We start from the raw sequence: 25866 nt of genomic DNA, 5'->3' as shown, positions 1-25866 counted from the left end.
TCATACTGCCTTACCTTGGTCTTTGAGAGGTTAAAACCTGTTGCTTCCCTAGTGCCTGTGACTCACATTTGAAATCAGTATTAAATTTCTTGTTCTGAGTCTATTCTTACCTCATTAAATTTAGTGCTCAAATGGGTATACACTACTGGGAAAATATACGAGGAAAAACTTAGAAGAACTTAGAAGGAAAAGGTTAAAGCGTTAATTTGACTTAAAAAGAACATGCTTTTTACGAGTATTTTTATTTATTTTTAAAGAGTATTCATTCAACATTCACAAGGTATTTGCTTTTGCTTATTTTCCTCAGGTAAGTTGTCTGCTGAAGCAGGCTATTCTCCTGGCTTCAATCCAGAGCCAATTTTGAAAAAAGTCATTTTCTCTGTTGACTGCTGATTTCTGCTGTATTTTTCCAGCAGCATCCCTTCTGTTCTTGTTGCTGCCCCCCCCATTTTAAAACTGCTCCTGTCTTACGTCAACTGATGCTCCCCATGTGGCTCCGGGAGGGGGCTGGCTAGCTGTGTGTCCAGCTGTTTTTGATTTATATGCACAATCACTCACTCCGCAGTCTTGCCTGAAAATGGCCTCATCAGCCCAGGACAGCACGGGCTACTTCCTGAATGTAAAGACGTACATTTCCTTCTAGGAAATATACCGATTTAAATTTCCACCTGCTCTTCCTAGATTTATAACATTTACTAAGGAGTTTATGCATCTGCCCTGCTTTTCCCCTTAGCTTTTCACTCAGCTTTAAGCAATAAAAGATGACTTTTATATAAATAAAAGCAGGTAGAAATGATTCATTTCCAGGCGCCATGAGGGAATGTGAGAGCGTAGTTTTCTTCTGTTTCACCGAAGGTGGAGCCTTAAAAGTAGTTTTTCCCATTTGATCATTCAATCCCGAAGGTAAGCCTCAGGGAATAGCAGCTGGTCAGCATTTATTTATGTTTTTAAGACTTTTTTTTAAAGCAGTTTTAGGGTTGCAACAAAACTGAGAGGGAGGTAGGTACAGAGATTTTCCCTATATTACCCACCCCACACACAGTCTCCCCATATCAACATCACTCACCAGAACAGTACATTTGTACCAAGGGAGAGCCTATATTAACACATCCTAATTACTCCATCATTTACCTCAGGGTTCACTCTTGGTGTTGTACATTGTATGGGTTTAGATAAATGTATAATGACGTACCTCCATCATTACAATATCATACAGAGTATTTTCACTGACCTAAAAATCCTCTGTGCTCTGCCCGTTCGTCTCCCCCTCTACCACCCCTGACAACTACTAATCTTTTCATTGTTTCCATAATTTTGCTTTTTCCAGAATGTCATCTAGTTGGGATCATACAGTTTGCAGCCTTTTCAGATTGGCTTGTGTCACTTAATAACATGCTTTGAAGGTTCCTCCATGTCTTTTCATGACTTAGTAGTGCTGAATAATATTCCATTGTCTGGATGTATCGCCATTGGTCTGTTGACCTACTGAAGGGCATCTTGGTTGCTTCTAAGTTTTGGCAATTTTGAATAAAGCTGCTACAAAATTTGGCTTACATCAGGCATAAATTTTCAGCTCCTTTGGGAAAATACCGAGGAGGAGGATTGCTGGGTTGTATGGTAAGAGTATGTTTAGTCGTGTAAGAAACTGCCGAACTACCTTCCCCAGTGGCTGCAACGTTTCGTGTTCCCACCAGCAACGAATGAGAGTCATGTCGCTCCACATCCTCGCCAGCATTTGGTGTCCATGTTCCGGATTTTGGCTATTCTAGTAAGTGTGGAATGGTATCTCACTGTTGTTTTAATTTGCATTTCCCTGATGACATATGATGTGGAACATCTTTTCATATGCTTATTTGCCATCTGTATATCTTTCTTGGTGAAGCTTCTGTTAAGGTCTTTTTCAATTGGGTTGTTTATTTTCTTATTGTTGAGTCTGAAGAGTTCTTTGTATGTTTTGCTAACAGTCCTTTATCAGATATGTCTTTGCAAATGTTTTATCCTAGCCCATCATTTGTCTTGTAATTCTCTTGATGTTGTCTTTTGAAGAGAAGAAAAGTTGAATTTTAATGAAGCCCAGGTAATCAATTAGATAAGACATTTCATAGATTGTGTCTCTAGTGTTTTCTCAAAAAAAGGCATCACCGTACCCAAGGTCATCCAGGTTTTCTCCTAAGCTGTCTTCTACAGGCTTTACAGTTCTGTGATTTACATCTTGGTCCATGATCCATTTTGAGTTAATTTTTGTGAACGGTGTAAGGCCTATGTCTAGAGCCATTTTTGGCATGTGGATGTCCAGTTGTTCCAGCACCACTGGTTGAAGAGACTATCTTTGCTCCATTTTATTACGTTTGCTCTTTTCTCAAAGATCAGTTGAGTGTATTTATAGGTCAGCAATTATTTTCAACCAATCTATACAGTTTTCACCTCCTTTTCTTGCAAAAAACTAGTAGCATTTTTTAATGCATTTGATGGCTATGTACATCAATGGTTTTAAGATGTAGCATTAGATGTTTTGGATTATAACTTCAATTTAGTATGAGAGCAAACTGATTGTGACTTCCGTCCCTCCAGCATCTCCATGATTGATGTGACTGAACTTGCTGGCCAGGTGGGGAGCCCCTTCCACCAAAACACCAGCTTCCATCCCAAAGTCACTTGCTCAGCTCAACAGGACGCCCTTGTAAGAGATGAAAAGGATGTATGAGTACCCAGATTCTACTCATCAAATTAAAATCCTTTCCAGTCTATTACTTTCTGTCTTTTTTTTTTTTTTCTTTTAATTAGATTCGCAGAGATTCTGATTCTGAGAATCTGGTCTGGGCCCAGGAATCTGATCTTTTTAAAATTTTATTTTATTTTGGGAGGGAGGTAATTAGGTTACTTATTTATTTATGTATTTATTTTTAGAGAAAGTACTGGGGATTGAACCCAGGGCCTTGTGCGTGCTAAGCATGCGCTCTACACTTAAGCTATACCCTCCCCACTAGTCTATTGCTTTCTAATCTGTCATCTTTCATTCCTCAGCCTATGTAGTGGAGGTTTCTAATCTGAAGTCTGTAGACCTCTAGGTTGCTCATAATGGATTTTAGAGGGTCTTTTCAAACAGTATGCAAATTTTAGGTGAGTGTATAATGTCTATTATTCTAAAGGAAGGTGTCCATACTGCTTATCAGATTCTTAAAGGGTTATTTGAATCTGAATGATTAAAGCCACTGTTAATGACTTATGTTAAATTCAATGGCTCAGATAATGTTGATTTTTCACAGAATTACATCCAGCACAGGGCGCAGCTGAAGTGTGAAGTGTTAATCCTCTATGATATGATTTATGTTTACTTATTTGTATTATGTGGATCTTGCATAAATTTCCTCTGATCTTCCTACTGAAAAGCCTTTCTATTGTTCAATATAAACCACTAAGTACACTACCAGGGTGAATCCTTGAACACAACCATGTGATCTGGACACTGGGAGCTGGGATTGACGATCACGCCCTCTGCCATGCCTCCACACATCTTATACATTATTGAATTTTAAAAAATATCTAATCATGAAGATTACTAAAATCTTACCTATGTATTTCCTTTTAATTTCCACTTACATTTAGAATCTAAAAAAAAATGTTAAATCTTGTAGAAACAGAGGGTAGAAAAGTGATTGTCAGGGGCAGGGAGTGGTACAAATAGGGAGAGGTTGGTAAAAGGGTACAAACGTTCAGTTATAAGATAAATAATTTCTTAGAATCTGATGTATTACGTGGTGACTATAGTTGACAACACTGTGTTGTATAAATGAAATTTGCTGAGAGATTAGAAAGTTTCCACACTCACAAGAAGAAAGTTTTCAACTTGATGGGGGAATTCTTTCACAATATATATTTATATTAAATCATCATATTATACACCTTAAATATCTTACAAATTTATTTGTCAATTATACCTCAAAAAAGTTGAAAAAATTAAAAATCTTTTAAGTAAAAAAATTCTTGATGTGGCAGAAATGAACTGTAATATATTAGTATTTCACTCTTGTATTTAAATGCAAACCAGAGAGTTTATCATACTAACTGAAGTCAGTCAAACAGAGAAAGACAAATAGCATATATCACTTATATATGGAGTCTTAACAAAAAATGATACAAAGGAACTTATTTACAAAACAGAAATAGACTCACAGACATAGAAAACCAACTCTTGCTACCAAAGGAGGAAAGGGGAAGGGGCAGATAAATTAGGAATTCGTTAACAGATACACACTATTATATATAAAATAGATAAACAACAAGGCTTTACTGTAGAGCATAGACAACTATATTCAATATCTTGTAATAACCTATAAGGGAAAAGAATCTGAAAAAGAATAGATACATATATATGTAAAACTGAGTCACATTGCTGTACAAAAGAAACTAACACAACATTGTAAATTAATTATATTTCAATTCAAAATGAATAAACAGATAAACCCAAACTGAAACAAGCCAAAAATGTAAAAACAATGAACATCTTATACAATGAAATATGCATTCCATATTATGCAGATTACTAATCTCCACATTAACAGTTGAACAGAGAATGAACTGCTTTAATTTTAAAAGACCTACAAAAGAAGCATCTGAAAATGTATAAATTATTTAAAATCTAAAATTGCTGTTTGTTCAAAAAATGACAAAGGTAGTAAGGATTTTCACCTCTGGAGAGTTAGACTCAGTGTCAGTAAATCTGGTGCTGCCAGATATTATTGGAAAGCAAGATGCTACATTGTCACCTGAAGTTGCTTGTTCATATCTGGCTCTGGGGATCTTCAAATAGCATAGAGGTAGTCCCTCCAGCTCAGAGCTGAGACTTACTTCTAGGTGATATGTGCAGAAAACTGTACCTGCCCTGACCACCTGCAAAGGTGATTGGAGAGCGGATGCCTTAGACAGGCCACAAAAACCTGTCGGGCACATTCACTGGATGACTACCAAGCACCATTGTTCCATTTGTATTATTGCATAGAAGCACTCCAGACATAGTGGTTCGAAACAACAACCCTTTTATTTATGCTCAAGGATTCCGTGGGTCAGTAGGAAGGACTTGCCGAGGTAGCTCTTGCCTGGAATCTGACCTGCAGTATTTGGCTTGGGCCTTAGTATCTGAAGGCTTGACTTGGCCAGACTTCCAAGATGGCTCCCCCACACGGCTGCTAATTGATGCTCTTGGTTGGAGCTCAACTGGGACTGTCACATAACTTCGTCTTTCCATGTCGTGTGAGTGTCTATACTTGGCCCCTTTATGTGGCTTGACTTCCTCCCAGTGGGGGAGGCTCAGGGAAGCTGGACTACCTACACAGTAGTTCGGGACTTCAGAATCCAGTAAGCAAAGGAAGCTGCATTGTCTTGGAACTCATACAGCACTGCTTTTCTGGATTTTGTTGATTATGAGTAAGTCCCTAAGGCCAATCAGTTCACATTTAAAGAGATGGGACAAAGACCCCATCTCCTGGTGGGAGGAGTTTCAGAGAATGTGCAGACACGTTAAACCACAGCGGCTAGTCCTCGTGACAGCCGACTCTGTTGACTGGGAGCCTAGTCCTTGCTACCTGAAGTGGAGACCTAACACTTTCTCATTTATTTATTGATTTATTTTTAAAACTTGTTTCCAACATTGAGAACCACACTGGCTGGAACGTTAACACCATTCCCAGGGATACTGTTGCCGAAGCTTGGCCTCTGCACCCCGTTTACCGAACTGAGACTCGAGGACAGAGTTTTGGATGAAGTAGAAAAGGCAGCTCTATTTCTTTGCCAGGCAAAGGAGGTCACATTAAGCTAATGCCTTTAAGACGGTGAGCCTGCTGGGGAGAGAAGGCAGGGGGGTTTTACAGTAAGAGTTCAAGGGGTGGCACTGGTTTCCACAGAGATCACATACAGGGTAACAATGTGTTGCAAAGTTGTCTTTATTTTTGTAGATGCAGCAGTCCTTATTCTGCTGGGTATGATATTCACCTCGGACTTTGGAACGCTTCTAGCATCCTTGTGCCTAGACAGAGGTGCTTAGGAACGGGGTCTGTGGAAAAGTGCTCTAGAGAAAAACTTGTACAGTTTCAAGTCAGGTTGATACATGTGTCTGGTGTATTAGGCAGGCTGAGGCCTGAACCCTCTTACTGCAGAGTTTTCATGGACAGGGACAACAGAACACAGAGAAACCATAAGGGGCTAAAAGTAACTGCACAGTTGGGGTGAGTTGTGAACAACAAGATGCACAAAGCACCCAACTGCTGTCTCTGAGGTGTTGGGAGCAAAACGAGGGGGATGGGCAGATCACCCAAGTCCCCCCCCCCCCTTCCAGTCTAGTCCTGGTGAGCAAAAACAGGAAAAAAACCCTTTAAATTATTATAGAGTTAAGCAGTTACAGATACCATATGGTCACTGATGACAACAGGGTCCTGCTTGGTTACAATACCAGAAGTCTGCAATTGTCACAGAGCTACTGATATATGTTTACAGCTTGTCAATGATCCTGGCTTTTAAATGGCATTTTGTAGATCAGGTCAAGTGATAATCCTCAGGGGACAATTCCTTTCTAATATATCAATCGACCCTAGTCTCTGTGTGCATCTTCTTAACTTATTCTCTTTTCTTTCCAAAGAGAATTCCACCTTGCCTTCCCTTGCATAAGCCGCCAGATGTTGTCCATGTTGAGCAGTGCTCTGACCAGCTGGATTTCAATTAGTGATCAAGCCGTCAGTTGGTGGTGGAAACTGAAAACTGCCGCACAAGGTGACCGAGGAGAAAGCAGGAGAGCGGAAAGGTAATTGATGGGCAGCCAGACGGAATAATGAAGATGTAAAAGAGGAAAAAGAGGCTGGGAAATTGCTTAGGGCAGGTGGTTTGGCTCTTTTGATGGTTCCTGCATCCTATTTTCATATTTATAAAGCTCATACGTTTTACGACTCTGTGGCAATCCAAAATGACATCCGAACTCCTGGCATCAGCTCTTGTGAGACATAAGGGGGGAAATCACTAAGAATGATATGCTCTGATATTGTCACATATATTTCTCAGCAATTCTATTCCATACACGTTACTATTAATGCTGCCATTTGCTAAAGGGAAGAAAAAATGACTCAAAATGATCGAAATGAATCAAACAATACGGAGAATTTTGTCTGCTGCTGAAACTAAGACAAAACAGGGTGAAATTGCAGTTGTAATCTTCTGATAGCTACGTCTTGTCTGTGAGAGCTGACGTTATTAACAGCATTTTTTTTAAAGTGGCAGACTTAAAAATTACTACCACCGAAGCCCCTCCAATCCGATCGTCACCAAGTCTTTCTGTTACTGAGTCCAGACTTGCTCTGCTCTCCGCACAACAGGCCAGTACATCTGGAGACGTGGTGTTGGGGCAAGCAATAGTGATGTTTGTGAAAGCTGGCAGACCAGGAGGCTGGCAGATTAATGTCTTGGAGAACCATCCTCCCCCAGTCAGAATATCTACTCCTTTTATACAAAAAAAAAAGGTGGGGGAGGGGATGTGATTGGTTGTTACAAACTTCTTGGTGCAGGAATTCTTTGTTCCTGCAGCCCTCCATGTGGGTCAGCTCATGGTGCTCCTGCAAAACCTCCAACAACGAATAACAAATGTTATTCTCTATTTTGCAACTATGTTCTCTTTACCTGAGTGCAGTGCTCGCAAGACTGAGCCTAGAAAACAGGGCACAGGGTTAAAGCCAAAGGAACAGATATAATATGGAGTCAGGTTTGTTCCTTTCTATTACATTTCTTCACTCTACAAAGACTTACTTAACTTTCTCAGTGTCTTATTATATTGCTGCCATGCTGGGGGGAAACGGTTAACTGAATTCCTCCACTGTGGAGCAATAGTTAGCCTTGGTCCAACTCACCCAGATTCAGAAGGGTTGTTTCCATTTGCTCTCAGCATCCCTAAAGCATTGTAACAAATAAAAAGGACTGCACATCTTCTATGGTCTCCAAATATCATGAGACATGCAGTTGCTACTTTTGACTCCCCTAGAGCACCGCTAATTCTCCTGACTGCAAAACCTTCGAGGTCTAACGGGTTCTTGCCTAGGATAACTGATAAAGGACTCTGGAACCTCTGAGAACAATGCTAAAGGGAGCAGGGATGACAAAGGGATGGGAGTGGCTAGAAGTCCGCATGGCAGCAGGCTGGAGAGGTGGGAGTCTGAGAGACTGACGGAATACTCTTGGGAAGAGGGTGGGAAATGGGTGGTGAGAAGCCTCAGCTTCAATCACTTAGAAAAAGAAACGCATTGTTTTCTTTGTTGCTCTGTACTCTTGATTTGTTGGCCTCATCTTCTCAAATAGGAAATGTTTTTCAAAGGTCCATCTTCTCCAGTGGGGAACAGTCCCCTGAGGTATGACACAGAAGTCTGATCCCAGCAACCCTTATAAGCTGTAAGTTCCAGGCAGGTTCTTCACATTGCAGAGTGTGCGTCCTCTTCTCTGAGAGGGGTACTTTTTATTTATCTCTTGAGGGTACAGGAAATTCCTCTCTAGTCACACAATGATTAGACTCCGTGGCTAGGGAAGGGGTGTGGGGGTTGACATCTTCGTTACTTATATGGAGGGAAAGAGAGATGTGGCCGTGAAGGGCCCCCGCCCATATCATGCAGAGGTGGGTGGGAAGGGGCTTGGTCTGAGAACCATCAACTTTCTCTAAGTGGCTGTAATAGGCAAGAACAAATCTGACTCCATGTTTGATCTGTTCCTTTGGCTCTAACCCTGTGCCCTGTTTCTTGGGCTCAGTCATGCTGGTTCTGCACCTTTTGTAAAAGAATATTGCCTGTAGCCTGAAATAGACAGGCTAGCCCATTCTCAAGGCTCTGACCTTTAAGGGTAGAATACTTTCCTATTCATATAAAGATTAAAAGTTGCAGAATGGAAAATAACACTTGTCTTGTTTACAGGGACACCATGACCTGACCTTCATGGACAGCTGCAAGAACAAAGGATTCTGACACCAAGAAGTTTGCAACAACCAGCCCCACCCCTTCCCCTTTTTAATATAAAAGGTGCCTGAATTCTGACATGGGGAAGATGGTTCTCCAGGATATTAATCTGTCATCTTCTTGGTCTGCTGGATAAAGTTGTTATTTCTTGTCCCAACACCTCGTCTCCCAATTTATTGGTCTCTTGTGCAGTAAGCAGAATGAGTTTAGACTTGGTAACATTGCCTCTTTCCTATCAGCATCTTTGATGTCAACCTTTAAAGAAGCCCAGAGCCTTACCTCACCTTCCCGTACAGCAGACACCATAGGTGAAAAATGTACAATATTGGTGTCTCCTGGCATCCAGGACTCAAAAAGAGTGGCAGACAGCAGCTGCCTGCAGGGGCAAGTCGGGGAGGGTGCTTCCCGGACCAGAGGCTGCACATGGGGAGCAAGCTCTTTGGGTCCAGCTGAACGATCTGCGCTGGGGCCCTGCACAGGGCACCTGCCTTGATGCTGTCAGAATTAGGGTGTGGCCTGGGCCTCTTGCACTGGTGAGAGGCTGGGCGCTTGGCTCTCCTTCTGGCCCTATGAGCCCTTGTTCCACCTTATGCTTAAAAATTCCTATCCCTAAAATTGTGAAAATATTCTACCAAAAAAGTTGAACTTTTGCAGAAGAATTGGTTTACTTCTTGGTCTACGTGTCTAATTCTTGATACCAGCTTATGCATATTCTCTGTAAATATTCTCACTTAAAGAACTTTCAAGTATGTATATATGTTGAATTTTTAAAAATAGCAAATACAGATTTTCTACTTAGGAATTCTTTATTTTTAAAGAAAGCATTTGAGTGGTGTTTGTTGCCTTTTCTTTGTCTAGGGAGCCTTATGCATCAGTTGTACTGAGGTTTTACAGAGAATCCATATCCTGCAAACTGTCTCTGCGGTTTATGCTTCTGAATGAATAAAATACAACTAGTGGGGGTCGCTGTTTTCTCAGGAAAAGTATGAAGAAACTGGAAGAAAGAGACGTATACTTTTTATTTAAAGAAAGTTGTGAGAAAATAAGTTGTAAGTCGTAGGCTTAACAACAAATCTAACACAACTTTCGTCTAGGGGCTATGGTTTGGAATTGTGGAGCTTTCCCAAGACTACCAGATCAAAGTGTATTAGAAGAATTACGGTATTTTCTGCCATATGCAATCCGTTGGCTATGTACAGCCTTGGGTTTTTGTTAACCCAGGGAAGAAACACAATTAAAAAGTAAAGCAGATGCTCAGTACTTGGGCCCGTGGGGAAGCATAGGAAAGCAAGGGTAAAATTTTTATTACATTTGATTTTGAAAAGAACAAAACAAGAATAGGAGAAGTACCATAGGGTTAATTAAAATGAATATCTAAGGCCCAGTGAAGAATGAGACATAAGTGGGGAAACAAGATTTAAGGCTCCTGGAGGAAAATGAAACACTCTGTTTCGGGGTCGGTTTGCTGCGTTTCTGGGGGGGTCTGCAGTGAGGCTTACTTTGGTGTGATCTAGATCATATAATGCAATTCCTTTTATTCCCCTCAGTAACTTCCTCTTAATATTTATGACTTTCTGCATTGGAGCCCTCCCCCCACCCCGAACTGGGTTATAAGATTGGAATGTAACTGTTAATTTTAGCTCGATGTCTTTGTGAAATGCATTCGGCTATCCACACGACATTTCTCATTTCTTGCTCCTTCAGCTTTGTGTACGCATAAAACACACCGTAGTGGAACTGCCTGTTGAACGCCAGCACATTCATCTGCACCTGAGGAAGGAAAGGAAACATGGACCCCCGACTTCCCTGGAGCACGCTGCATTAGCAAGATGACACTAAGCTACAGACTGACTCGGGCTTAAGGGGTGCTTATCTGTATTTAAATAGACAATGTCCAAATCGGGTCAAACAGAGGAAAACAGTAGCAAATCTAAAGGGAGAGCTGTCTGCAGGCCAAGGCAGACAACAGGAGTTTAAAAGGGAAGTTTGTAAAACCACAAGACAAGCTCCAAATCTTAGCAGCACTGCTAGCACAGAGATCCTGGGAGGACTTCGGGCTGTGTGTGTGTGTGTGTGTGTGTGTGTGTGTGTTTAACTTTGTAGTAATACTTGTTTGGTTTCTCGCTAGTGGGCTTGTCTCATCTAGGTAAAGTAGTCTTCCTTGGCCTCAACTTTTAAAATTTTAAACCAGTTTTGGGGCCACTGAACTCCCTTCCAGGTCAAAGTCATGGACCTCTGGAATGTGGATTAGGTGATGTTATAAGTTCCCTTGGGATGCCCTGCAGTGACCTGACATACAGTTGAGCTGGTTTTTTCTACAGAAGGCAGAATGGTTTAAAAAAATTTTTTTTAACTGGAGTATAGTCTAGAATGGAACAATTCCCTTATTCTTTTCCATTTTGAAAAAAGAGGGTGAGGAACTGAGTCCCTCACACAGTTCTGAAAACCTCAGCAAAGCAGTTAGGAAGCAGAGGCTCCCTGCTCTGGAATAGACTCGCATTTTTCCTCCCAAGGGCAGCTTCTTTAACAGCTGTCTTCGCAGCCGAAGTGCAATAACATGGAATTGTAAAGCATCCTTACTACATAGGATAATTTGCATTGTTTTCATTTCTTTTGAAAGAGCTGTTGGAAAATGTCTAGAAAGAGACTTCCAGGAAGACCCCCACATTGCTTTCCAGAGCCAGTCTAACCCTCAAGTTTGGGTAAATTTCAGGGTTCTCTGTTAGTTCCAGTTAGACAGAGATGGAAGGACCGGCGGTTTTAGGGAAAGGAATAGAATACACTAGAAAAAAAGTCTCCAGGTTTTGGGGACCTTAAAAATGGTACCCATCCTTCTTGTTGAACAGTTCAGTGGCCCAGGAATAGGCTATAAATGGATTAAATATTCTTCTGCCTTTTTAGGGAAAGAAAATAATGTAGACTGGATGGATTTCCATACAAATAATTCCTCAGTGTTATAATTGTGTCCATGAGTTATATTCTAAGCATAGAGAAGTCATTCTTAAAGATGGGATGGATTAGAGACTGGGATGCAATGAATATAGTGTGCACCATGAGGACATGTCAAAATGTGATCATGAGAACATCTTAGCTCCGTTTCACTAGTTAATGATGGAGTAGCTGCATTATTTCCAGAGTTTCACTATGTGCATGTCTGTCTGGATAAGACAGTCTCACAAGAATCCATCACATGTGAACCACACGGCCCTGACTCTCCAAGGCAGGGATACTGATACCCATTCAAACTATGAATGTAACTAATCAATTGGCCCGATCAACTGTAAAAAGAAAACCCAAAGTAAAAAAAAAAAAAAAAAAAAAAATTAATTAATTATTATCCAGAGTAAGAGAAAAAGAATAAGCCAGGAGCATTTCCATTTATATCATACCTCACGCTCATAAAACACGTCCTCCAGTGTCTTTGCCCCGCTGCCATCACCCACAGCCTCAAACAAAGGCTTGTATACCTTAAAAACAAAGACAAGAAATTAGCTAACAAATTTTTATTTTTTTTTATAAATCTACACCATTTTCCCTAACAATGGAGAAATTATGCCTCTGCTTCAAAAAATCTATCCAGAAGGCCTGAATGCTTTTTTGTAGAATATTTAGCCTCTTGAGAAAATACAAAAAAATCCAAGCAATAAGAGTATGGATGGATAGAATTTCATCTTGTTGACTTAGTGAGGCCGACAAGACAAGAGGTAAACAGTTCTGCTCTGAATGTACAGAGCTAATCCCTGCATTTGATTCTTAGGGCTAGTTAGATACATTATAGTGGTTTAATGAGTGGCTGTGGTTTGATCAGCATGCTTCACAGGTTCTTTGAGGTGACAACTGATAAAATTCACATGGCATTTCGAGTGAGGAAGGGGAATTGGGGAGAAACTCAAATTTCAGTGTTATGCCAAGAGCCTCCTGCAATGACACATGAGATGTCGCAAAGCCCCATGCGTTGTTTGTTGGCTTATCTTTCCTGGAGGGCTTCAGAAATCCACAGACAAAGCCAAGAAGATTGTCCTTCCAGTTCTGGGGAAGTTACCTGGCGGGTCTGCGCGCTACCGTCTGCAAGTCAGAAGAAACGGTACCGGAGGATGGGATGTGTTACCCTGAGCTGAGAAGCTTTAGGTGCTCCAAGAGCAGTTAGATGCTGGAGCAGGAAAAGACACAGCGGCCCTCTTTCCTCTCCTGATTTCTGGCTGCTGAGCAAGGGGAGTGGTACAAACCAGTGCACCCAGACTCCCCCTTGTCGTTCAAGCACACATCCCGCCCCTAACCCTGTTTGCCCACTGGCCACTTGAAAGGACTCTAGGTCCAGCTGCTTTACATAACTTTGACATGAGCTCACACTTTCAGAGCAGTGCGCCAGTCCCTTGGGGAACTTGCTTTATCCAGCACTTCAGAAGAAGAAAAAAGAAAAAGCTCAAATGACCATTCCTTGGAGATTTAAACAAGTACTTGCTTGGCAGGGACCTTAAAAAATACCACTGACTTGGATTTGAAACTTGAACTATTTCTTTGGGAGAGACATTACAGCAAGAGATACTGCTTTCTTTCTACCTAATAAATATTAGGTGAAGTCCACACATCATGATGGAACGACAGAAGACAGTCAAGGAACCTGGTAGCATCTAATTGCTCTTGGAGCACCTGAAGCTGCTCAGCTCAAGGTAATACGTCCCATCCTCTAGTACCATGATCACATACCCCGTAATGATCCGCTACTCTCTTCATCTGCTCGAAGTCTTCTGCTTGGGCCAGCAACCGCAGCCCCTCAGGGTAGAGCTTGCCGCAGGTCGGGTAGAGGGTCTCCCGGTCTTCTTTGCTCAACTCAGTGCCAAAGGAGTTAAGAGTGATGATAAAAGCACGTCTGTCAGCCTCAAACTGAATTTGCAAGATGTGGAATCAGTGAAATCGAACCGTCTCCTAAAAGCTCTAGACAAATTCATCTCGAAATGATTGGCTTTCTCTTCCAGATCTATGTCTCATTATAATACAGACATGTGTTATTAATGTTCCCTTTGCCTTTATTTTTAAACTTAAAAATTTTTTTAATTAAAAAAATTTATTTCATTTTTTAGGGGGGAAGGTCATTAGATTCCTTAAAAAACTAAAAATAGACTTATCATGTGATCCAGAAATCCCACTCCTGGGCATATATCTAGAGAAAAATATAATTCAAAAAGACATATGTGCTCCAATGTTCACAGCAGCACTGTTTACAATAGCCAAGACATAGAAGCAACCCACATATCCATCAACAGATGACTGAATAAAGAAGATGTGGTGTATACACACACACACATGCGCATACACACAATGGAATACTACTCAGCCATAAAAAGAATAAATGCCATTTGTATCAACATGGATGGACCTGGAAATCAGCATTCTAAGTGAAGTAAGCCAGAAAGAGAAAGAAAAATGCCATATGATATCACTTACATGTGGGATCTATAAAAAAGGACACAATTGAACTTATCTACAAAACAGAAACAGACTCACAGATATAGAGAACAAACCTATGGTTACCAGGGATTAAAGGGGGTGGAAAGGGATAAATTGGGAATTCGAAAATTGCACCTCTTTGGGAGTGATGGAAATGTTAGCTATCTTGATTGTGGTAGTGGTTTCATTGGTGTATACATCTATCAAAATCCATCAAAGTGTTCATCTGAAATATGTATAATTTACTGTATAGGAGCCATACCACAATAAAGGTGTTTTAAAAAAGTGTTTTTGTTTTTTTTAATGGAGGTACAGGGGATTGAGCCCAGGACCTCATGCATGCTAAGCATGTGCTCTACCGTTTGAGCTATACCCTCCCCACTACTTCGCCTTTTCTTATGATAGAGTGACTCTGCCTGCCAGAGAAGGATCACACAGCAGTGACAATGGCCTGTGACTCTTGACATCCCACTGAACTTTCATTCCCAGGCCCTCTGCGATTACTCGTGTGTCTCTCTCACGTAGGCCCCCAGGGTCTCAAATGTCTCTTCCATGAAAATGGGAGTAACTCCTACTTGTTGGGGTCCATCAGAGATAGAACAAGACAACGTACAGAGGAGGGCCTGGCAGAGTGTTCAGAATGGAAAGTACATACGTGTTAACGTCCCTTTCTGATTGTTGACATCAGTGTGATTTTTTCACGTAGTGAAACCCTGTGCTGCTTACGATTTGTTTGTGCTTTCCTGGTTTTGGTTTTCTTCTTTAAAGTCCCAGGTTGGATATCCATAAATCTAAGTCTGTGGCTAAGAATTATGGGGCTCAGGACAAGTGATCTTCCTTTCAGAGCCTCAGTTTCCTGATTTGTAAATGGTGGGGTTTGGCCACACGATGTCTCAGGTGGGTCCCAGATACTCACGGCCTGACTTCTCTGTGCTGAGCACCACTAGGCACCCGAGCTCCCAGCCCCGCGTCAGGGCTCTCTACTTCATCCAACCACCAAGTCCTTCCTGAAAGTTGTCTCCAGTCCTCTGGTTGCCATGTTTCCTCTGCCTGTTGGTCCTCCTCCTGCCTCCTTTGACCACTTCATCTCAGTCTGTCCCTCATGGGCACCTCCTCTGCCCACCACGGGAGTTTGTCACGGTGTCCTCGGGCTAAAAAAGCCTTCTCCATCCACCCAGAGCAACCTGCACTTACCATGTTATTTTAAAATCTGTGTGTGTGTGTTTCTCCCCACTACACTGTAAAATCTTTGAGGGATCATGTCTCTCTTGTACATCATTCATTTTTGAATAGCCAATGTCTGACGCATGGGAAGAACTTAACTGTTTACTAAATCCAACAGAATGGTCCACGGTTCTAGGACTTTAAAACTTCTCCAATACTCTCTACAATGTTGCTAATCAAGGGGTGTGTCATGGATCAGGAGCCCTGACATCACCTGGAAGCTTGTTAGAAACGCAGAATTCTACACTAATGAACTCATCTATAAAACAGAAACAGACTCACAGACACAGTAAACAAACTTAAGGTTACCGGGGGAAAGGAGTTGGGAAGGGGTAAATTGGGAGTATGAGATTTGCAATATTCACTACTATATATAAAATAGATAAACAACAAATTTCTTCTGTACAGCACAGGGAACAATATTCAATATCTTGTAGTAACCTACTGTGAAAAAGAATATGAAAATGAAATATGTATGTATATGTATGACTGAAACATTGTGCTGCACACCAGAAATTGACACATTGTAACTGACTATACTTCATGAAAATAAAAAGTGACATAAACTACTATGTATAAAACAAGCAAGGGTACATTGTATAGCACAGGGAATTATAGCAATTATCATAACTCAATGGAGTATAATTTGTAAAATACTAAATCATTATGCTGTACACCTGCAATTACTATAATATTGTAAATCAACTTTACGGCAATTTAAAAAAAGAGATGCAGGGTCCTAGGGCATCGTCCAGACCTACTGAACCAGAATTTGCATTTTAACAAGATTCCAAGCACAGAAAAGCTGAAACAAATTGCTCTGCGGTATGATTTTTGACTAATTAACTAATAACAAATCCAGACCTGTGACAGATTTTACTGGAACTCTTTTGTCAGAACAGGTGTTTCCTATCAGTAGCGTGAGCGTTGGTTCCTTCTGATCCTTTTTGATTATTGCTCTTGTGAAAGTTCTGGGTAAGCCAGAAGCAGATGTGGAAGCAAAGGCAGCTGCCTCTGGCAACTGAATATAACCAGTCCTGTCAGTAATTTTAGACCTTCCAGGGGTAAGAGAAGAAATGCAAGAGGGAGATTGCATGGCAATAAGAAACCTGGAAATAACAGTTAGGGTAGGAGGAGCAATGGAGTTCATTGTCTCAGATGTTCTTCAAGGTACTTTCTAGTTCTCAGATGTTAGAATAATAAGGAGAGAAACAGGGTGGGGCAGTCACCACTGCAGACACGCAACACAGCAGAGGCCATCCCCGGGGGGGGGGGGGGGGAAGCTGCACAAAGCAAAGCATGACATTCTGGACGACTGGCCATAGCTCAGGCACCAGGGAAGCGGCTGGGGAAGCAGCTGGGGAAGAGGGATGGACGGGCAGTCGGGGAGAGAACAGGAGAGGCGCCCCACGCCAAGAAGGGAGGACTCGGATTGATGCGGCTGAACCATTTACCCTCCTCCGTCATTAGATGCTGTGTCAAACCATCTGCTTAGGGATGGTCAGAGACAGGTTATCTGAACTCTCCACACCCTTTCCAACAATTCTTGTCCTTGTCAATATTCATTCCCTCTGCCTGCAGGGCACATACTCCACTCCACAACGCTCCGGGTTGAAATCTACCTGCAGCGGAGGGTCCCATCAAACACAACCTGTTTCATAAGAAGCTCTTCTATTTCCTCCCTAATTGTACATGACTTCCTTTGACTCCTTATCATACTTTAATTTCCCTTTTATTATAATTGTCTGTCTACTACTATCTTCCAGTCTAGAGACTCTGTGTGTGTGTTCTCTTAGTGAAAAGAACTATAATTTTTGAATTGTAAGAGGGCTATCCTGTCTTTGACCACCCCTAAGCAGACGGTTTGACATGACATCTGATGATGGAGGAGGGTGAATGGTGTGATATTAGCTTCCCGCGACCCTGTATCGTTTGCAGATGGCGGTCAGCCTGTGTGGTACAGTGTATGTCTTTTCCTTTTGCTCTTCCCTTCAAATACTCATGCATTTTAAAACTGTAACTTATTTTCTGTTGCTGTTGCAAAAGATAACCATGCCCTGTTGTTGTATTCAAAATCGTTATCGTGACAGAGCTGGGTGGATCAGGTCACATGTTCTTGCCAGTTTCTTTCAGGAGACTGGTCTCCCTGGAGGGAGCAGTGGGCAGAGGAGTGGATGGCAATGGAGGAGAGTGAAGGGACGGGATCCAGCCCAGCCTGGTTCATGTGTGTACTGCTCCAGGGGAGGTGAAGCAAACACACTAAGAATAGTTGTCACGGTCTCCTTAACCTTACAGCCTGTCTGACAAGCAGGAATAAAAGGCAAACAATGTACTGCAACACATTTGCCTTGAACATAAGTCAGTTTCTTTTTTTTTCCCTCAGGATTAAGTTACAATCTTGTAATTAGGTCAAATGTTCACCTGCAAGCCTGGGGTAATGCTTTTTTCCACGATAGTAAGTCTTTAGCGGTCTCCTGTCAAATGAGATCACATGAGAATATGGATGGAAAACCTTTATAAACTGTAACTGCTCTGCAACTGCACAAATAGAACGGGAAATAATTACACGATCCGATATATTTATACAAAACTGACAAACCTCTTCTGATCGTATAAAAAAAGTCATAATTGCACACCATGCATAACTGATATTTCTATATAAATATATAAAGATAGATAAGTGGATTTTTATTTTTAACACAGCTTGAAAAAAATCTAATCTAATAAGGTAGTATCATGGGGATAGGAAAGGGACAATGAGAACACAGCATATAGGATAATTTTGACCAAATCCTCCTGGTGATAAGCATTCTTTTAATACTGTGCTGTCCTTTTTGCATTACCGAGGATCACAAAGACAAAATTCTTATTTATTTCTGATTTTTTTTTATAGCACATGCAGTATAATCTTGCTTAAGAATTATCACTTACCTTTATACAAAAAGAACTGTGCATGGTGAATCTAATGTAGAGGTAGCAGCAGAGAAATAGATAAGAACTGGAGACAAGCAACCTGGCTTCAAACCCTGACACTGTCACTTACTAGCTGTGTGACATCAGGCAACTTACTAGCCTTCTCTGTGCCTAAGCTGTCCCTTCTGTAAAAGAGGTACTAAGTTATCCATCTTACTGTGCTACTTTGAAGTCCAAGTGAATTGGTGCATATGAAACACTTAAGAGTATCTGGTACATGATAAATGTTGGCTATTAACAGGGCCACTATATACCTTCCGTAAGGTTATTCATTTTTTTCTTTTTTTTTTATTGAATGGAAGATTCCTTCACTCATATAGTGCTTTATAATTTTCAAAAGTTTCACCCACATGATTTTATATAACCCCATAATAACCTGTATTCTCCCTACCCCTGTATTGTCTCTCCCCCTTTCCTCTCCCCGCTGGTAATCACTGGTTTGTTCTCTGTATCTGTGAGTCTGCTTCTTTTTTGTTTTATTCACTGGTTTGCTGTAACTTTTAGATAACTTCCTTCTTTCTTATGGCTGAGGAGTCCTCCATTGTATATATACACACCACACCTTCTTTATCCCAAGTGACGGACACTAGGTTGCTTCCTGATCTTGGCAATTGTAAATAATGCTGCTTTGAACATTGGCGTGCACATACATTTTCAAATTAATATTTTTTTTCCAGCTATGATACCTAGGAGTGGAACTGCTGGGTCACATGGTAGTTCTATTTTTAGATTTTTGAGAATATTCCATACTGTTTTCCACAGTGGCTGCACCAATTTACATTCCTACCAACAGTGTAGGAGGGTTCCCTTTCCCCACATCCTCGCCAACATTTGTTATTTGTGTGCTTTTTGACGATAGCCATTCTGACAGGTGTGAAGGTTATTAAATTTAACATAACTCTTTTTTCGCACATTTTGTGGTTATAAAGTACGTGGCCATTTCTAAAGCACAGGAATTATGCCATAGATAAGGTGGCTTCTTTTAGTGTGGCGAGTAGTTAAATCTATGAAAAGAAAGGGGATGCCTCACAGGGTCAGCCGGCTGCTTATGTTACGTGATCGGCGTATCTGAAAGAGACTAGCTCACTTTCTGATAATTAGCATGCTATGAAAAAAACTGCTATTTGTCAATGCCCACTTTCTGTGTAACAACAGACAAGGGCAAACAACGTTTTTGGAGTTCTCCAAAGAGTTTTCACTTCAAGGGCAGCTTTGGCATTCCAGGTTTCAACAGGCGATAGCACGGCGTCTCTAACTGTAAAATTTTAATAATTAGACGTTTTGAGGGGAACTGATTTTATCAAATGCAGTTTCAGAACATTAGGTTAAAATATATGCAGATAAAGTTGTTTTTTGCCCCCCTCTTCTTGCTTAAAGGGTCATCCTTACCAGGCTTTTCTTGAAATCAGAAGTCACTGAACTATTTAAATATCTACCCACCAATGAAGCCACTGTAACAGATCATCTAATGATCAAAGATATTCTTTAGATATATAAAGATAAACCTTGGTTTCACAGGGCAAAGCAAGAGCTTTCTAAGCCCAGAATGCTATTTATTTTTCTTTTTTAAATATCCAGGTGAATTAGGAAGCTAGCAAAAGAGATTTATGTAAAATGCAGATGTAAACTCTACCCACAATTCCCTCAGTCCCTTCCGATCTCTGGCCTGAGTCTCCCATGCGTGTGTAGATCAACACTTGCAAGCAAGAGGGCCTCTGGGCACAGATGAAATCTGTGATGATAAAGAGGAATCTAAAAGAGTGTAACACCAATTAGAGAGGTAGGAACGAACGGTGGCATGTGGCAGGTTGTGAGGATTAAGTGGGCATGCCAAGTGGGCATCACCACCCAGAGAGTCTTCCTGCCAAGAGCTGGAATGAATGCTCAAGGGTTGCTCGGGGCAGCCTTTTTTAATTTTAGGATTTACATAAGGAATGCTACCCACAGTGGTGCCCAGTTGTGGGGGTTCCCAGCTGCCCAATGTTCCCTCATTGGAGGGAAGTTGGTGATTATTGTAAGAGTATCTATTGTGCACCACCTGTCCACAGCATACTAAATTTTCAGCTAATTACAACCTACTTTCTTCATACTACATCAAAATGAATTATGATCAAACTTCTATAAACATTATTCTTTTTGAATTCCAAAATAACTCTTCCATGTAGAAAACTAGGAAAATATTACTTTTAACTGGAAGACATCAAATGATATATATATAATAAAATATATTGCTTTTTTTCCTAGATAAAGGAACTTCTCAGATTAAAAAACATTGGTAGGATTATATAAATAAAAAGTGTGCAAGTACATTATTGGACATAAAAAAAATTCAAGGACTCTTTCTTACCTCAAGAATGGGACACATAATTTCTGCTGTGACATCACCATGATTCTTACAGAATTTATAGAATGCCTCGATGTAAGACTTAAAAAGAAGAAAAATTATAAAACAATAAAATGAATGTATTTTCCTTTTGGAAATTTCTAGATCAGCTTTTCATGGCTTATTAAGCTTCTTAATGGAAATTGAATTAACTTCTCCCATAGGGAGATATTTTATAATAAATTTGGTGCAGACTTTCACATTGAAGCATACTGCTCAGCCTAAAAAAGGAACTCCACAGAAGAACAGAATTGCACCGACCAGAGCTTATAATGACTTAACAAGCACTTTTTTTGGGTGGCTCTCGCATTGTTTCACATGGCTAATTCCTGCTGTTCTAACAAGGGTGCCAAACTTTTTTATGAGCTCAGCAAATAAAGTCTAGATTAGGTCCTATGCTGACATGTAATCTCTCTTAGTGCTCAGGAGACACGTTTGGGAGGGCACTGAGCATAGAAATATACCAGAAAAGGCAAAGTCCGGGCGGTAGAGTCAGACAGCCCGTGTTCGAATCCCAACTCTCTGACTTGCTAGCTGACTGCTGCCAGGTAAATATTACCTCTCCATGCTTCAGTTTTCTCATCTGAGGAATGGGGATGGCACATAGTTTTGCTGGGGGGATTGAGTTAACGCCTATAAATGCTTAGAATAGCGCCTTCTGTCAGCTCTAGCTCAGGGATGCCTCCTCTAACAACGTAAGTCTCTTTATATGAAAAGGAAAGTTGCCTGAAAATGCAATGCTTTTGAGAAATGTCCATGTTTCAGCATAGATGTTAAATATATGGCATGGCATTTATATTACCCTATATATTCTGTGTTCATTTAGTGTTACTTCGTGGGAGTGTTCAAAGATGCAATGGTCATATAAGTGAAAATGGACAGATTTTGCTCAGCCCATATCACACAGAGCTGCTCAAATGGCGGCAGTGAAGCCCAGGCAGACAGCTGGCCGGATTATACAAAGTGGTGTCTATGATGTAGTGTCCACAAGCTGGTCATCTTGGTATGCTGCATGCTGTCAGCAGATTTAAATTGTATGGACGAGTAGCTTGTGAAATTCAGGGACTCTGAGGGTTGAGGACAGAGAAGGATGCTACATAACACAAGGTTCACTACGGATGCTGGTTGTGCTGAAATGGATTGATGTGGTTACCCCGTTCATCCATCCAGCCACCCACCTTCTATCCATCCATCTGATACCTCATATTCCAGGCACCATGTAAAGAGCTAAGGATACAGGGAAGGATGGGGTCCTCTCAAGAACCTTGACGGTTGGAGGGAAACTGACATACACGTATTTACCTGGAAGACAGACCAGGACTATGAGCTTTGTTCCAAGTACTCACAGCTCCATCATTCAGAAGTTGGCTATGGGGCAAGTAACATTTGATACAGGACTCTGGTTATGATGTATTATGTAACAAAGAAGGACATAGTATTTGGGGAAGCAGTTACCTTGTACAGTTTATTGCGCAGTATTTCAATATTCAGCTCATCTAGAGTATTTTCAGACATACAGTCTTGAAAGAATGGAGCTGAAAGCAGAAATTAAAATACAACAGCAATTAACCAAAACATGATTATAAACTCTAGCAAATGTCTCTGGAATGCACCCCCCTTCACGTGCAATGGCAAGCCACACGCTCAATGAGGCTAACAGTAGTGGTGACAGCAGGAGAGATTACTTCGGAAGCATTTGCTCTGTGCAAAGCCCTCGCTAAACACTGGATACCCTTTCACTTATTTAGTCCTCACAACCTTGAACTATTCACTTTCTGGTTTACTTTTTGAAACTTCCCCTCCCTTCGTTTATCTAACAATAATATTTACCATTTGTAGTTTTATTCTTTGCCAATCACTGACTTGTCTTGAAACTGTGTCTTATTTAATTTTCAAAGCTCTGTTATTGTAAGATACTCTTGTTTTTAAAATGAGGCAACTGAAGGAGAACGAATTGCTCCAAGTCACCTGATTGGGGGCAGGCAGAGCCTGGCTTCACACTCACGAATGTCTGCTTCCAGACTCACCCTCTTTCTGCCATGGGATTTTCTTTTAGTATCAGACACTTAATAATGATGTAATTTTTTTCTTTTTAAAAATCTGTTTTAAATGGCAACTATTTGGACGGAAGGTCAATAGTGAATTGCTATTATCCACGTTTCGTGACAATAACTGTACGAAATTATCCCATTAGTATTTTAAATGTTAATGCAGTGCCAAATTATAATGAAATTAACATTTGTTTCATCATTGCTTCAGGTCATTTGACAGACACTGCTGAGCATTTCAGAAAAAAGGGCACACTAGACTTCCTAAATCAAAATGCCACCTATATGCAGTCGTATTTAGACAGAAATTTTAAATGAAATCATTTGAAATCCAGGTAGAAAATTAATTTTTTAAAAAAATTACAAGTTCTGTGATTTATCTGCTATGATCAGGTTCAAGGGACAAAGGTCCGGAAGCTGGGAGATGAGCACGTAGCTCCTCTAGGCTACAAATGGTTTGTATGCCACCCCGCGTGGTATGCTTCATTTGCCTTGATCTGAAAAATGAGGGAGCTGGACCAGGTGATTCTTTGGTGTCCCTTCCACCTCTAGGAATCTGTATCGCATGACTGTACTCGTGGAGAAAATTGTGAACAGACAGTGCATTTTCTAATGACTGTGATCACACACATATGCAGCTGTACAACTCCTTCCACCTTCATACCTAACGGGGTTTCCACCAGGATGGCATTAAAGAGCTCCGAAGGCGTCTCTGCAATGTTGACGGCTTCCATTTCTGTGAAACGGCCCAGCGGGTGGCACTTTACCAGCATTTCTTTCACAGACTTTTTCTGTAACGCCCCGTTCATCAGTAGAATCACGTTGTCGATCATGTAACTGCACCTGGTTTAGAAGAAGGCACAATCGTTAGAAAAACACTTGTCTGAGAATAAGAGGCATTCCGTGTGTGAAAAAAAAATGCACACAGTCCAGGCACATACTCCTTCATTAAGGAAATATGTGGGTCTCCTTTTATTTTAAACCCTGGGGTCTGAGAGATGTGGGTGGGGTAAATTATCTGACTCTCAGAGGGTACTATAGTTTGAAAACCCATATTCAATGTTACAGTAACTGAGTGGTGGGGGTACGTGATGATGACTTCCGCACAGGGACTGTCAGATGGGAGGGCACAGAGAGCACTGAGGGAGTGAAACTGATTTCTCATAATGGACTATAAACAGACCTAAAGTGTTTCACTTACTTTATGACTGTTTGATCATCTTTTTTAAAAAACATTAAAAAATTTTTTTCTCTTTTTTTTAGGGGGGACAGGTAATTAGGTTTTTTTTTTTTTATTTTAATGGAAGTACTGGGGATTGAACCCAGGACCTTGTGCGTGCTAACATGCGCTCTACCACTGAGCTATACCACTTACTTTAGAAATTGACTATTTAAATCTGTGATGAGCCCCTCTTTAAGGATTCAAAGTTTTAAATATCTAAAAATAAATTAAAATTAAATATAAATATTTATTAATTTTAATATGAAAATGTTATCAAAAATTAAAATATTCTGTATTCTTTTTCCTCATTTAAGAGTAGATGGTGACATTTCTAGCCTTTTTCCCCCTCCCAGAACCTCAAGGGCACATAGGCTCATACTTTATGTGATTTCTTTCTTCAATGTAAGCTCTACCCAGGATATTCCAAGCAATTAGGTTGAGAAATGAGAGAGACATAGACACTTCCTTCACAGAGAACACAGTGCAAGGGAGGTACTGCACAAAGAACCCACGGCACGAAACGGCAGTGAAGCACACAGACTGTGAAAGGAGATGACAGGGCGGTGTGGGAGTCAGAGCTGGGCACGAAACCAGTCTGGGATCAGGCTTCCTTGGGAGTGACATTCAAGCTGCAACTTGCACAACAAGCAGGAGCTGTCCAGGCAAAATCGGCTGGGAATTAGGGGGAAGCGTGCTTCCAGGCAGAAGGAAGAGCAGCCCAGAGATGAGAGGGCAAGGGGTGAGGACGCTTTTCCGCCTGAAGCTGGGCACTGGAGGTGGGGCCGAGGCTCAGCGTGCAAAGTCCTGAAAGAGGAAGCTGGATGTTGACGGCGATGGGAGATACTGAATGCCTTTAAGCAGAGCGGGCAGTTATAATCTACATAGAGGGAGTGTGCATTAAAACAGGAGAAGAGGTGCACCAACCCTTGTACGCTGCGGTGCTTTACAAAAGTCATATTATTTAATCATGATAATAACACTGCGATGGTAACAGTGTTCTTATCTCCACTTTTCAGATGAGGAACCAGGGGCCCAAAAAGGTAAAAATCTCACCCATAATGACACAGCTAACAAATGAGAGAGCTGGGAATCCAACTCAGTCTGCTTCTGGAGTCTTTCTCTTAACCCTCATATTATGCTGGGTTCACTTGTCAAGGATAGGACACGTGGTTTCTAGGTTAACAGTTAGATGCTGGCACCATTTCTTGAGTGGAGGGCACTGAAGGAAGAGCAGGTTGTAATGGGAGCAGATGTTTTGGACAGAAGGAGCTGAGATGCCTGGGAGGTGATGCCAAGCAGACCTCAGACGTCTGAGTCCTGAAGACAGCAGTGGACCAGAGACATTCAGGGGATCTGGGGAGACTAGCTTAAAAGTGGATGCAGACATCTTGGGACTGCCTGGGACCACATCCCAGAGCGTATGTAAAGAGTTCTGTCCTGAGAACTCTGGGGAACCCCAACAAGTAAAGGCCTTGCTGGAACCTGAGAAGGGATGACCAGAAGGAAGGGGGAAAACCAGGGGAGAGGATTCTAGGAAGTTTTGGGAAGAAGTATATAGAGCATCAAAGGACACAAGAAAATCAAGACAGACCC

At 41.2% G+C, this 25866-nt stretch overlaps 1 protein-coding gene across 4 annotated transcripts in view; it reads right to left on the bottom strand.

The window, feature by feature from the left end:
• Positions 1 to 223: 223 nt before the first annotated feature.
• Positions 224 to 25866, bottom strand: part of ATP6V0D2 (ATPase H+ transporting V0 subunit d2) — a 60215-nt gene continuing 34572 nt past the window's right edge. The window contains exons 3-8 of one of the 4 annotated variants that reach the window (XM_010951995.3): positions 23716 to 23894; positions 22459 to 22538; positions 20968 to 21045; positions 13683 to 13859; positions 12365 to 12442; positions 224 to 2677 (exon numbers count right to left, since the gene is read on the bottom strand). In XM_010951995.3, coding sequence (XP_010950297.2) covers positions 2660 to 2677; positions 12365 to 12442; positions 13683 to 13859; positions 20968 to 21045; positions 22459 to 22538; positions 23716 to 23894 — 610 coding nt within the window. In that variant the 3' untranslated portion in view covers positions 224 to 2659. The other 3 variants (XM_074354867.1, XM_010951970.3, XM_010951986.3) reach the window with 3 other exon arrangements.

The sequence above is a fragment of the Camelus bactrianus genome, chromosome 29 (genome assembly GCF_048773025.1).
Source record: "Camelus bactrianus isolate YW-2024 breed Bactrian camel chromosome 29, ASM4877302v1, whole genome shotgun sequence".
Classification (NCBI taxonomy): Eukaryota; Metazoa; Chordata; class Mammalia; order Artiodactyla; family Camelidae; genus Camelus; species Camelus bactrianus.
Note: the sequence above shows the minus strand (reverse complement) of the source record. Positions and strands in the feature narration are given on the sequence as shown.